This window comes from Carassius auratus, chromosome 8 (assembly GCF_003368295.1).
Source record: "Carassius auratus strain Wakin chromosome 8, ASM336829v1, whole genome shotgun sequence".
Classification (NCBI taxonomy): Eukaryota; Metazoa; Chordata; class Actinopteri; order Cypriniformes; family Cyprinidae; genus Carassius; species Carassius auratus.
In genome coordinates this window covers 10,332,156-10,345,796 of record NC_039250.1, presented here as the reverse complement: position 1 = coordinate 10,345,796, position 13,641 = coordinate 10,332,156, and the positions used below count along the sequence as shown (strand labels likewise).

Here is a 13,641-nt window from a genome sequence, read left to right as displayed (position 1 = left end):
ATCCATGATCCCTGGTATGCGATAAATAGGCCCAACACCATAGTAGGAGAAACATGCCCATATCATGATGCTTGCACCTCCATGCTTCACTGTCTTCACTGTGTACTGTGGCTTGAATTCAGAGTTTGGGGGTCGTCTCACAAACTGCCTGTGGCCCTTGGACCCAAAAATAACAATTTTACTCTCATCAGTCCACAAAATGTTCCTCCATTTCTCTTTAGGCCAGTTGATGTGTTCTTTGGCAAATTGTAACCTCTTCTGAACATGCCTTTTTTTTTAACAGAGGGACTTTGCGGGGGATTCTTGAAAATAGATTAGCTTCACACAGACGTCTTCTAACTGTCACAGTACTTACAGGTAACTCCAGACTGTCTTTGATCATCCTGGAGGTGATCATTGGCTGAGCCTTTGCCATTCTGGTTATTCTTCTATCCATTTTGATGGTTGTCTTCCGTTTTCTTCCACGTCTCTCTGGTTTTGCTCTCCATTTTAAGGCATTGGAGATCATTTTAGCTGAACAGCCTATCATTTTTTGCACCTCTTTATAGGTTTTCCCCTCTCTAATCAACTTTTTAATCAAAGTACGCTGTTCTTCTGAACAATGTCTTGAACGACCCATTTTCCTCAGCTTTCAAATGCATGTTCAACAAGTGTTGGCTTCTAGGGATGGGCATTCGATTAAATTTTCTTAGTCGATCGTCGGGAGAATTAACGATCGACTATCGATTAATCATTAATATTTTTATAATTATTTAATTTTTATAATAAAAAAATGCAATGAATACAAAAATACAGCGTGTTTTTCCTCGGTGAGACCTTTATTACAAGATCAACTTGTGGCAGACAGTTAAACTACGTTCAGGCAAACCGAACATATATCCGCGTGCATATGCAGTGCTCTAAAGCAGCGGAACCTGCAGCTGCTAGCAGGCGTTCTTAACCCTTTCGAGTCGATTAACGCATATATGCGTTTTGAGTCTGAATAAAGTGCTTCATTCTTTTTTCTGAGGAAATCCATTTCTCAAATCATCAACCACATCACATCTTTTTGGGGTGAATTATGTCTTAGTCCTCTCATCGCGAAGCAAACAGTAAAATAAAATAAAAACTTGCAACAGTCTCGAACAGTCTCGCTGCTTTTTCTTCTGTGTGGGCGTATTCAAGCGCGCGCTTCAGTTTGAATCTGAATAGCGCGTTCAGCGCGGGGGCGTGGTCACATTAAATATAATGAAGGAAGATATGAAAAACAGACATTGCGTTGTTTTCATATGGATTACTTTATCTCAGAATATGTGTTTTTCGGAAGCACTTGTTTAGTTTAAAAGTAGACATTCCAGGCTTTCTATAGATATCTCTCTCATGTCTCTTCGTTGAGTATTCACGGAGTTACGGTTCATTTTAATGAAATGTTTGTACATGACGACCAGCGGAGACAAAGACTGTAGACAGAGCCTCATGAAAATTTGCCGGGATGCACAGGTACATCATTTGAGCCGTGGCCGTGTTGTACTTAAACACGGTATCGCAATGTTTGCAGTTAACTAGTTCGCTTTTTAAATCAAAATGGTCCCACGCCACACTTCGCCGTGACATCTTCATGATTATTCTTTGAAATCAAAACGGAAGATCACAGATAACCGAGTAGGGTGTCAAATATTGCCCCATGGTGGTAAAATATTTAATTGCTGCCACACAGTGAAATTCATTTAATTGCTTGAAGACTCGCACTACGCAACGCAACCTGCATTAGATTAAAAAAAATGCTTTAGATTAATCAATAACAAATTAACATGATCGAGGAAAATCTTAACGATCAATTATCGATCGTCGATTAATCATGCCCATCCCTATTGGCTTCATCCTTAAATAGGGGCCACCTGATTCACACCTGTTTCTTCACAAAATTGATGACCTCAGTGATTGAATGCCACACTGCTATTTTTTTGAACACACCCCTTTCAACTAATTCAACTAATTGCCCAATTGCACAGCCTTAAGAGCGTGCATATCATGAATGCTGGGTCTCATTTGTTTTCTGAGAATCTACTGAACCTACTGGTAACTTGTTTGCCACGTAGCAATAAAAAAAATATACGAAAAACCTTGATTATTCTGGTTAGTCACATTGTACTGCTATTATTTTGAACAATACTGTATATATATATATACACACACACACACACATACACACACACACACACACATACATACACACACACACGAATAATTATTAGCATTTGTCAAAATTTATTTATTTACTTCTAATTCTTGTTTCAAAAGTGATTGTGTCAAGAACAGTGGGAGATTTTCATGAACGGCAGACATGACAAATATTGTACAGCTTCCCCTTTAAGACCGAAGTTTGGATCCAATATACTGTTACTTTCTCTCGCAACTGTTTACATTTCCTTAAGCCCTAAATGACAGTGTTTATGAGGATACTTGCATTTGGATGCATATAAGTGTTTATGCAATCATTCAAAGCCAATAAAATGGCAAAAATGCTCACGAGGTATATTAGCAGCTGATGCGCGGGTTACGCACTCCTCTCACACAGAAATGGAGACAACGCGCGCATATAGCTCTGTTGTTTGTGTTTCAACGGCCTAAAATCAGTGGTTTTAAACTGCTTAAAAACGCATGCAAACATTAAGTTTTCGTGACCACGTGCACAGCAACGTAACGTGAGTGTGACGTGGAACGTGACGTCTGCCTGCATCTAAGTGTAATGCATGTCGTCATTCAAATAATGAAAACGTATTGCTGTAAACAATGTATTTAGCGGCACCACAAGATAACGACAATATAAATCGATAGAGTTTTAATTTTGTCCATCCGACTTATATCATCATATCGCCCAGCCCTAGAGTGTCATGTCAAATAAATCTAAAAATCGCATTAAAATGTAAATGCAAAACCTTGCTCTATAGGGCTGAATTGGAACTGCAGTGAGTTACGGTTCTCTGTATAAGACTCAAGGTCTAATAGAGGCACTCAACACAGCTGAAAACCCTTGAAGGAGAGGACACACACCAACACACATTAAGGGACTTAAACGGCCTCATGGCCTTGTCCTCCATCCCCAGAAGAGAGCTCCAGAGTTCTCAGACCAGTGTCTTTCTAAATCAGCACACGCAGCACATTTAGACATCCTACCCAGGGTCCTCTCTGGGCTCCCCGGATGGCTGCGCTGATGCAATGTACTTAATTGGCGGCAATCAGGTCACTGGTTAGATGCAGAGCTACTCTGGGGCTTCTCTGGAAGCTAGACCATGGTTAACCTGGGCATCAGCCCCAAGTGCCTTAAAATCAGGCTGCCCTACAGTTACAAAGCCTAACTGTATCATGTCCTGACAGCATTACGTCATCCTGGGTCGTTTTAGCAGGGTCACTCCATCTATATTAAGCCGGTTCCGTAATGGCAAGTGGATAATGTTGTCCTCTATATAAAGCAGTGTCATTAATGTCCAAATACTCCTAAAATATGTGATTGGCACAAGTGGGGCCAAAGAATTTTCCCTCATGCTATTATAAGCAGAAAAAATGAACAACGCTTCCTGAAATAACGTTTGTACACAATACACAACCCCATTTCCTGCAGCATGCACATGGCACATTTCTCTTTTCCTCCTGTGTTCTTAGGCTCACTTTTCATATCTGCATTTTTAAGCACTGTTGCTTCCCTGTGAGATAATTATCATAAAACTGTTTACCTAAAACGGCGTGTTTATGTTTTTGCATTCGCTACATCTCCAAGCCTCTTTAAAGTCGCATATTGAGCAGCGAGAAAGCAGCTGGGTTATTATTCAAACCGCTTGTCAGGAGTCTTCGGGTCTTCACCGCCGACTGATATTAAGGACGTTACACCTGCTGCTTTTTATTGGATGTATAAAACAAGACAGCCATTATTAACTTTCCGAAGTGCAATACATCAGCATGACTCGCAAATGTCGCTTAATTGTTGGGATCAATCTCCATTTTCAGCGCCACCAGATCTCATCTCTTAAACATGCTTAAACACTTTAGCACGTAGATGTGCTGGAAGTGTATTCATGACCTAGTTTAAGACTTCGCCAGTAACATAGTTATCAAGTTATCAGCAGACCCAGAAATTATCTGCTGGATTGTTTAGTGCTGATTTGGGAGGAAAATTCTCCAGTATTGATCAAATTCTTATTTGATCATTTAGAGCTGAAATAAGAATCAAATTAGCCAAAATATTTAATCGAAGGACCAGAAGGTGTCTTTTGAAAGAAGGGTTGGTCAAATCGGTTGAGATTTTCATAAACAGATATGCCTAATATCAGACAAGTTTATCGAACACGACAAATATCATAAAGTGCGACTAATGAAATTACAGTCCTGCTCCAGTCTCTGATTGCTGAGTGTGAGTGTCAAGATTTAGCCACTGTTCATGGTCATAATCACTGTCATTAATGAGCATGGTAATGCAATGCAGAGAATTTGCTTAAGGTCAGCTCAGCTGGAGCCCAAGGGATCTCTGGAGAGCTGGGTCCTCATCAAGAAGCTAAATCTTTTTTTTTTTCCTGCCAAATCTGACAATTAGAAAAAGAAAGAGCGGAACCATACTAGATGCAAGTATGCAAATGTTTGGAAATAAAAAAACTAAATACTGTAACTGTTTTCTTGTTTAGTCTTAAGTTTAATCAGGGAGTGGTATATCATACACTACCATTCAAAAGTTTGGAGTTGGTAAGATTTTTTAATTTTTTTATTATTATTACTTTTTTTTAGGGGTGCATGATAAATATCAGCCAATAATTAATGCACATCCCATCAGTAAGGCCAGTTATCTAATCAGCGGTAGAGTAAAGAGCTTTGCCATCAAATGAATAAATACAATTTCAGAATGTACTAAAATAGAAAATTAATTAAAATTGTAATATTGCTGTTTTTATTCTATTTTTGATGGAGTAAAACTGCAACCCTATAAAGCAAAAGAAACAATCTAATCCATTCCAAACTTTTGAATGGTTTTTGGGTTGCATTACCAAGTGTATTCTAATAAAAAAAAATAATGAGAAGCATCAGCATTCACATACTTTCATAGAGTATGTTCAATTTTAGTTTGACAAACATTGATGGTGGCACTTCCAGTTTTGTTCAACTAAGATGGCAAAAGGCAAAAACAATGTTTTTATAAAACTCCACACATTAAGAAAGAGAGTGTGATTAAGGAAAAAATGTGACTCTCAGGATTTGGCTTGGAAAGAATTAATCAGGAAGGTTTAGCAGGGGAACAGACCTGAATACACAACAGACTCACATCTCCATTCCCACAGTCAGTCTGGGATACAAGACCCCTCCCTGTAATCACAGCAATATTTCAACTCTAATCCAGCATGCTTAGGTCTTCAGCTAAAACATCCTCCATCTCTTGCAGGCACCAGCAACGCTGTCCACTATATTCTGGAAAAGCACTCCAGATTCAAACGATATCAGCACCCTACTCACTTGTACTTAATGCAAGTTGTCTAAGTGGGTCGAGGGGTCTCCGCAGGGATCTCATAAGCCACACGGGCTGTCAAGAAGCAGCTAGGTATGGCTGATAAGAGAACCCTGCTGCTTCATTACTGAGCCAGGCCAGAATGAGCACTGAGCTCCGATGCCCAGAATCACACCAAGACAAGTCCTGCATCCATCATCGCACCCTGGGCACTATGCATTAGGGGAAGAATGGTTCTCTGTAAAAAAAAATTAACCATACAGTTCTCCACACACAGTTCGGCATGCACTAGGATTGCAGTTCAATTTAAATCTGACAATGCATCTGTAATATTGTTTGTTATAAATAACAGATGCAAACCATTCACTCATTCAATGAGAATGTCATATGCTGAAATATGAGCAGACATTTATTCCGTCATCATGCTGATAGCGCGTGTGCACAGGTGAGACCTGAACAGCACATGTTGATATCTGTGTTTAAACTTGACTCATTTAAGCCTTGTGAGTTTAAACATTTAAGAGCCAGAGGAAAAGAGCTTGCATGCGCTCATCCGAAGCATGCAAATATTAAGCGCTCTCTGTAATATTGTGTTTGAATGGACCAATTCACACAAATATTATGTCAAAATGCCCGTCTTGGTACATATCCTATATTTCTGTACCAAGAAACTGTTAGACCCTACCTAAATTTAATATTGTAAAATTATTATTATTTATTTTATTTGTATATTTGCACTATTGTATTTAATTGTGCTGTTGCTTATAGTTATTTTATGCTATATGCTTTAATGCTATTGCATTTTCGTTATTTTTATTTCACAGTATAGTGTTTTAACGAAACATAGCAACCATACCGAAACCGTGACTCTAAAACCGGGATACAAACCAAACCGTGAGAAAGCTGAACCGTTCTACTCCTACTAGGAATGTACAATTCATCCAGAAAAAAATAAGAAAAATCCCAACTGTGCACAATTGAAATGGCAAATTAGGAGTGTTTAAACCAGATTGTTAACCATCAGTAGACTGTTTTTGTTCTGTTCTAAACTTCAGGTGGAACTGTGCAAACCTGCAGTGACAGCTTCAGTGATTGTAATGGGATGGGAGTGCTCTGGTATTGTCACATCGCTCACTTAGTGTGTATAATTTATTCAAAATGTGAACAACATTTTTGTTTTTCCTGCTACTAAGTGGGCCAGCGTGAAGTCAACCATTTAGGCACTTGCAATTTGGTCTTGATTTACTGATGTACAAAACAGCAATAAATTAACTCAGGAACACATTACTAGCAAAAAAAATCCAATTTACAAAAAACTGAAATAACATTGGAAATGAATCAGAATTTTAAGGGTTAGAAATGCTATGGTAAAAACCCTGTTTATTGGTTAACACTAAGTTCCTTTAATGTATGATGTGAAAACTATAATAAATGGACATTTCATAGAATTTTACGGTAAAATGCTGTTAAATATACAGCTTTTTATAGTAAAAAACAATAACTGACATATTTAAATAATTAGGCCCCTGTTTCTTCTTAGATTTTTTTGTTAAAATAATATTTATTTCTTTGGGTTTTTTGTGTGTCATCATGTTGGTGTTTTGTATTTTTGTCTATGATGCTGTGCAACATGCATACATACATACATTCATGTTGATATTCGTGGTTTACAGGGAATCTCCATATATATATATATATATATATATATATATATATATATATATATATATATATATATATATATATATATATATATATATATATACACACACACACACACACACACAAAGTATTATACTACCGTTTTATATTGTCATTATTTATATTATTAATATTAATTCGCAATATTTACCAGTAATCATTCAAAAAAAAAAAAAAAAAAAAAGTAACAATAGGCTAATTTGCTTACCAAACAATGAACCAAGCTGATTAGGTATTTTTGGAACTGAAACAAATGCTAATCATCTCTGAATGAATAAATATCAAGCAATTAATCTGCCTGGATGATTTCTGTCTAACTACATCTGACTTCTCTTAGAGCAAATTCTATTTATCGAATTTAATAATCATAATTACAGTATCAACAGAAATAATTTACAGTTATAATCGGTCATAATCGTGCAGCCCTACAGGGTACAAACGCATAGGGGCCTGTCTAATCAGAATCTTGGATCATTAACACAAATCCTCTAATTAACCTGTTAAGTATGAGAGCGGCCTGCAAATGTGGCTCACAGTGGCTCCAGAGACCAGCGTGTGTATGTGCACACACAACTACAGGGTCGTAGGGGTTTCAGCTTTGTGCATTGCAACTGGCACTTTGTTCTTATGGTACAAAGGGAGAAAGAAACAGGAAAAGCAAGAGAAAGACAGAAGCTCATTTGAAGCAAACAAGATAAAAAAAAGTGTTATAATATATTTCCGACATGAAAAAAAAAATCTACAAGTAGAACTGAGAGAAAGAATGAGTCTAAAGAAAGGGAGAGATTGAGAATGAAAGAACTAAAACTGCTTAGATGTTGACTTCGGGTATAAACATAAAAGACAAGTGACATATTGAGTGAAGCTCCTTCAGGTTGAGGTCTGAACTCTCCTCCGCTTCACACAGCTCCACCAGCGGTGAACTCTCACAGAGGGGTGAGAAAGAGACAGAGGCTGAGAAGAAATACAGAGCCGAGTTATTATATTAATGAACTGCTCCAAGCAGCAGCTGCCTGCAGAGATGCCGAGGCCCTGCTCAGCCGTTCCCTTTTTCAGAAGCTGCCGGTTTCAATCTGACAGGCAAATGGGGCAATGCCACAACACCCGCTGCTGCTGATGCTGATGCAGAAGGCTGTCTCCAAAAGAGAGTCAAACACACACTTTATCATTCTCTCATCTATTCCTTTCTCAATGTCTCTGCTCCAAGATGAGCAGTTATGTAAAGATGCAGGTGAAAGCAAACAATGTCTTTCAGTTTTTCCTTCTGATATGGATGACAAAGACATAAAGGCCACATTTGCATCTCCAGTATTTAAAATAAGAGTTATTTTATTAAATCATTAAAAAACTCAGTGTTATCATTTAAATTCACTGATTACAGTTATCAAATCAAAATCAAGTTATCATTACTTCGAGAAATGGAATATAATATATAATCATAATGTAATATGCAAGCAAAATGGAAACTTTAAAAGATATTTCCTACACCAAATCAGCATATTAAAATTATTTCTGAAAGATCACGTGAGCCTTAAAAATAATAATAATTAAAGACTGCTAAAAATTACAAATCACAAATAAATTACATTATAAAATATACAAAAAAAACTTTTTTTTTGAAAAAACTCATACAGCTTTGGTGAGCATAAGAAACACTTAAAAAACAACTTTTTGAACAATAGTGTATACCCAAATGAATCGAATCAAAATGAAACCAATATGGAACTGAGAGCTTGTGAATTAGGATCAAACTGACACAAATTGATTCCAAGCCTTAACTCGAGCCAGTGATTGAGAATGTACTTGCCAGTATGAGCAATATGCATCAGACAGTCCACGAATGGTTCCTGGCCATACCATCAGAGCCATAATCTCTCACTTGCATCACAATTTTAGGCTTGATTAATATTCACAGTAGGGATTTCTAGTGTTTTTTTATTGATGTCACATGGTAATTACTCTGTCATCTCTCGCGTGTGTAATTTTTGCGTTCGGTAGCGAGGGTTTATTATGCCTTTGTGTTGCATGTTTGGTGTCCATTGACAAATCTGACTTTCAAGCATTTGTTAGGTTTAGCTTACAGTCTGTTTATAGAACTAAACATTGCAGCATAGAGAATGTTTACCATTAGTGGACCCGTGCGAAATGAAAGGGGACGTGAGAGAAAGCAGGAGAGTGAGGTTGTGAAAACGAACAACTGGTCCAGCTGTCCCGGAGACTCTTATCTCATAAATAAGTGGAGAAATCTGACCCAAGGAGCCCCAAGCTGTTCTTCCATAACTAGCGTGAACACCAGGCTGTTCCTCCACTGTGCTGCTTCAAAGAAACATTGTTGTCACCACTTATGGCACCAACGACAGTCGTGAGAAACAAGGCAGGTGAAACCGCCCTAAACAAGCCAGCGTGAGAGAAAGAAAAGCGGCGGCCTTAAAAGCCCAAGTGCCATCTTTAACATTTGGCAGAGCCAGTGCTCTCCCGTGTCGGAGAGATTGTGCAGTCGACCCTGCGGCTATGCAATTAAACTCCCTCATACAGAGATTCATCAATAAACCTAGCATTAAAAAAAGCACTCGAGATTGTTTACCACAACATATTCCTAGCGTGATCTGGAAAGGTTTTAAAAATCCCAGCCAATTTGCTCAGTATTTACACACCAGCCCTTGCGGGTCCCTCGGCGCAGTGAGGAGCCGTATGTCGACCAGCGCTAATGTGGTGACCCGATGCCACAGCGTGTTGTGCTTCATTTAACCCCTCGCAGATCTTGAAGTCATGACAGACATGGGGCAGGAGGACAGAGCAGAGCGTTCTCAGGGACGATGGTCTCTGGCTGATCATTTCTAGAGTTTACACTAGTGGTATCACGTTTCCTCGAGTACAGCGGCGGCGGTGGAGCTGGGCAGGCTGAGGGAGAGAGTGAAATAAAGCAGGGGTGACATGCTATGCTATTTATACTGAGCAAATAGATAATTGTTTAAAGGTTAGGCTGTGAGCAAAGCATAAACAAGCATTCTGTGATTGTGTGTGTGTGTGTGTAAGAGAGAAAGAGAGAGAGAGAGAGAGAGAGAGAGAGAGAGATGTCCCTGCGGCAGAAAGAGGAAGAGTGTGTCACATGATTGCCAGGCTGTCTGCCCAGGATACAAGGCTCTCTAATGCCAAAGGTCTGTGTGTGCTGAGAAAGGGGATGGAAAGACTAATTCTGTTCTTTAAGATAACAGACAGAAAATAGGAGCTACAATTATAGATCTCTCAAAAGCTCACAGAAGATAGATCAGCCAAAAAAATGAAATTTCTGTTATCATTTATTCCCCCTCACATTGTTCCAAAACTGTATGATGTATTTTTGATGTATTATTGCTTCAAAAATGACAAACAATATCATAGAAGTAATCAGTATAACATGAAGGCAATATTCACTAATAATCTTGCCCTCCTTTGAGCTGTTAATAACAGAGTCAGTGAGCTTAACTCAAGAATCAATTCAGATTTGTGAACTGAATCAATTCACTGAGAAGAACAACTGACTAAAAAGAAGGATTCATTCATAAAATGGACTAATTTGGTTTTTGAGTGCCACTCACTAATTCAGTGATTAAAATGAATTCAATTTAAGCCATAACTGCATGCGATATTAAGACTTGTTTTTAGAAATAACATTTTCCTTAATTGGAAATTCAACTTTTTCCTGTTGTAAGATATTTTTAGAAATGCCTCAGTCTTAATTTGGTCCACATGATGGAGAATAATGGTAAGCAAAACTGTCGGTTGCCAACATGTGTCAAAATATCTTTAGCATTCAGCATGTTTGGAACAGCACCAGGGTGAAAAAGACGACAACAATATACTATTTTCTGTTCCTCATAAGACAGACAGACATACAAGTTTGGAATGACATGAGGGCGAGTAAATGACAGAATTTTCATTTTAGCTGAACTTCTCCTTTAAAGAGATTTAGACATTTTTACTGCTCAACACAACAAAATCCGAGTGGAGGAAAAAGTTTGCTTTGCAGCGTGACAAAACCAAAGAAACACTTGCAGGATTAAGCATGCTGAGGTGGGAGTTAGCGATGCTAACGGCTGAGTTAAGATTCACAGTTCAACTCAGAAAATCTGTTACTCTCTCTCCCCCTCTGTCTCTCTTTTGCTATTCGGCCTGACACAGAAATGCCAGCCTACTCTGATGCTGACCACAAAAACAAGTTATTAAAAGGCTTGAAAGGGGTTCTGAATATTCACATGGGGGATTTGAGAGGAGAGGAAATGCAGAAGCTTGACAGCGGGGTGAGCAGTCAGACTCCTGTCTCACTAAACGATTCGAACACAAATCCATTCAGGTCCTTATGAGCACACGGGTGAAAAACATTTACATACAAATACAAATATGCCACCACACACACAAACACACATTCACACATACAAAGGCTACAGAATCTGATTAGCATTATTCCTCTTCACTAGAGCAAAATCCATTCACTGTGAATGTGCTGCAATTGATTTGAAATACATTAGCAAATTTTCATCTGAAACCAAGAATTGCAATCCCTAATCAAACGGTTGAGAGCTCTCCCTCTCTCCATTTCCCCTCTCTTCTGTTTAAATGCACGAGCCCAACATTGCTCTGTGTGTTCCCTACATGGAGAAGTGCTCTTAACAAGCAAGGACATTCAACATCAAAGATTTTGGGTTTTTTGTCAGGGCATTTCAACTGAGCGCCAGATTGATTCGTATGGTGTCTATGTGTGTGTGTGTGTGTGTGTGTGTGTGTGTGTGTGTGTGTGTCTGACATCATCCCAAGAGAGCACCAGACTGTGTTACAGCAACTGCCCGCTGACACTAGACCTGTTGCCTCCAGATGGCCTCCGCCACACACACACACACACACACACACACACACACACACACACACACTCAAACCGTTCTCTTCAGCACAAGAGTGATATCTTTTCATCTCCGGTTCAATATTAAGTGTTCTCTTTCACCCTCCATAAGCTCCAATGCTGTACATTATTAAGTCTCGTCTGTAGTTAAAGTCATAAACAGCTCTTTGTTGTACTGTATTGCAGTAGTCATTGCCAATAAAGCTTTATTGAATGTGCAGAGACAGAGAGAGAAGAATCTATACAAGACATTAACAGACTATAACAAAAAATCATGTAAAACTAATTGCAATATGAAAAATACCCAACGATACATTAAAGTATAGTTCGCCAACAAGTCTCCATAATGCAACCTTATAGCACGTCTTTTGAAATCCATTTGACTTTATAAAAAGTCAGTCACAGTATTCATAGATATCACATCCCATTTTTTTTTACAGCCTAATTATTATATAGTCATAAGTAGCATGGGTATATTTGCCGAGTAGCCAACTAAACACTGTATGGGTCAAAATTATACATTTTTCTTTTATGCCAAAAATCATTAGGATATTGAGAATGTTCCATGGCAATAAATTGTTAATTCTGTATATTTAGTAGATGATGTTTAAATCTCAATTTTCTAAAAACTGACCCTTATGACTGGTTTTGTGGTCCACGGTCACATATTTATAAATGTGTATTTCTAAATACTGTATTATTGTTTTAAGATGGAAAACATACAAAAAGAGCAAAACAGTATTACAGTAATGAGAATCATCTTTAAGAGTAATGAAAATTTTGAGAGAAAATATGCTTAAATGTAATAAAAAATAATGTCAGATTTTGACAGTACAAAATACGCTTCGTTGTTTTTCTTGGGGAAATATAATTTCTTATTTTCTTAATGTGAGAAAAATATAACTGGGACACATTTTCATGAGATTTACCCAAAGACAGAGAACTAGTCACCAGATGCACTCCACAGCATGGGTTCTGTTTGGCTCTGTGAGCTGATTTGAGCAGGAACTCCAAGGTTTCTATGCATTAATTGGTTCCTCTGAGTTCTTGATTTAAATGTTTTTCAGCCGCCAGCATCCCGCCCATCCGTTAAACACCCACAATCCCTCTCCAGAGCCCCATCTCTTGCTCATTTTTCTCATCCGCTCTCAGGATTACCTCACTGCCTGGCATCTCTCCTCCTGCCCTCTGTCCTTTGCCCTCTCCCTCTTTCTCCTTTACCCATCTTGAGCCCCACATTCATTTCAGGGCTACTTTGTTCAGTCTCTCTCCCTCGCTCATGCATGATTGCGTCCTGTGGGTCACCGAATGCGCTACGCTGTTAATTACCTTGAGGCTGAGAACGAGCCGCTCGGGCAGAGACGAAAAGGACAGAAGAATTCGAGGAAAAGGAAAGTACATAAACACAGAGATGGTTAAACATTTAACAGTGGCGCTGCACTGTGCAAACAACTCTTCCTAGCAGATTTCCAGTTGAGAGGTAAAAGCACCTATGTGGGGACAAAGTGAGGCTGTAAAACGAACATCCTCGGGTGTTTTTAACCACAGAAAAGCAGGAATGTGTCTTCAGAGGCTCAAGTGAGTCATCTATGGCTTC

The 13,641-nt window shown here is 38.6% G+C and overlaps 1 protein-coding gene across 1 annotated transcript in view; it reads right to left on the bottom strand.

The window, feature by feature from the left end:
- Positions 1 to 11,917, bottom strand: part of LOC113107955 (semaphorin-6B) — a 116,137-nt gene extending 104,220 nt beyond the window's left edge. Inside the window, exon 1 of the mRNA XM_026270787.1 lies at positions 9,823 to 11,917. Coding sequence (XP_026126572.1) covers positions 9,823 to 9,912 — 90 coding nt within the window. The 5' untranslated portion in view covers positions 9,913 to 11,917. The remainder of the gene's footprint in view (positions 1 to 9,822) is intronic.
- Between the last annotated feature and the right edge of the window lie 1,724 nt (positions 11,918 to 13,641).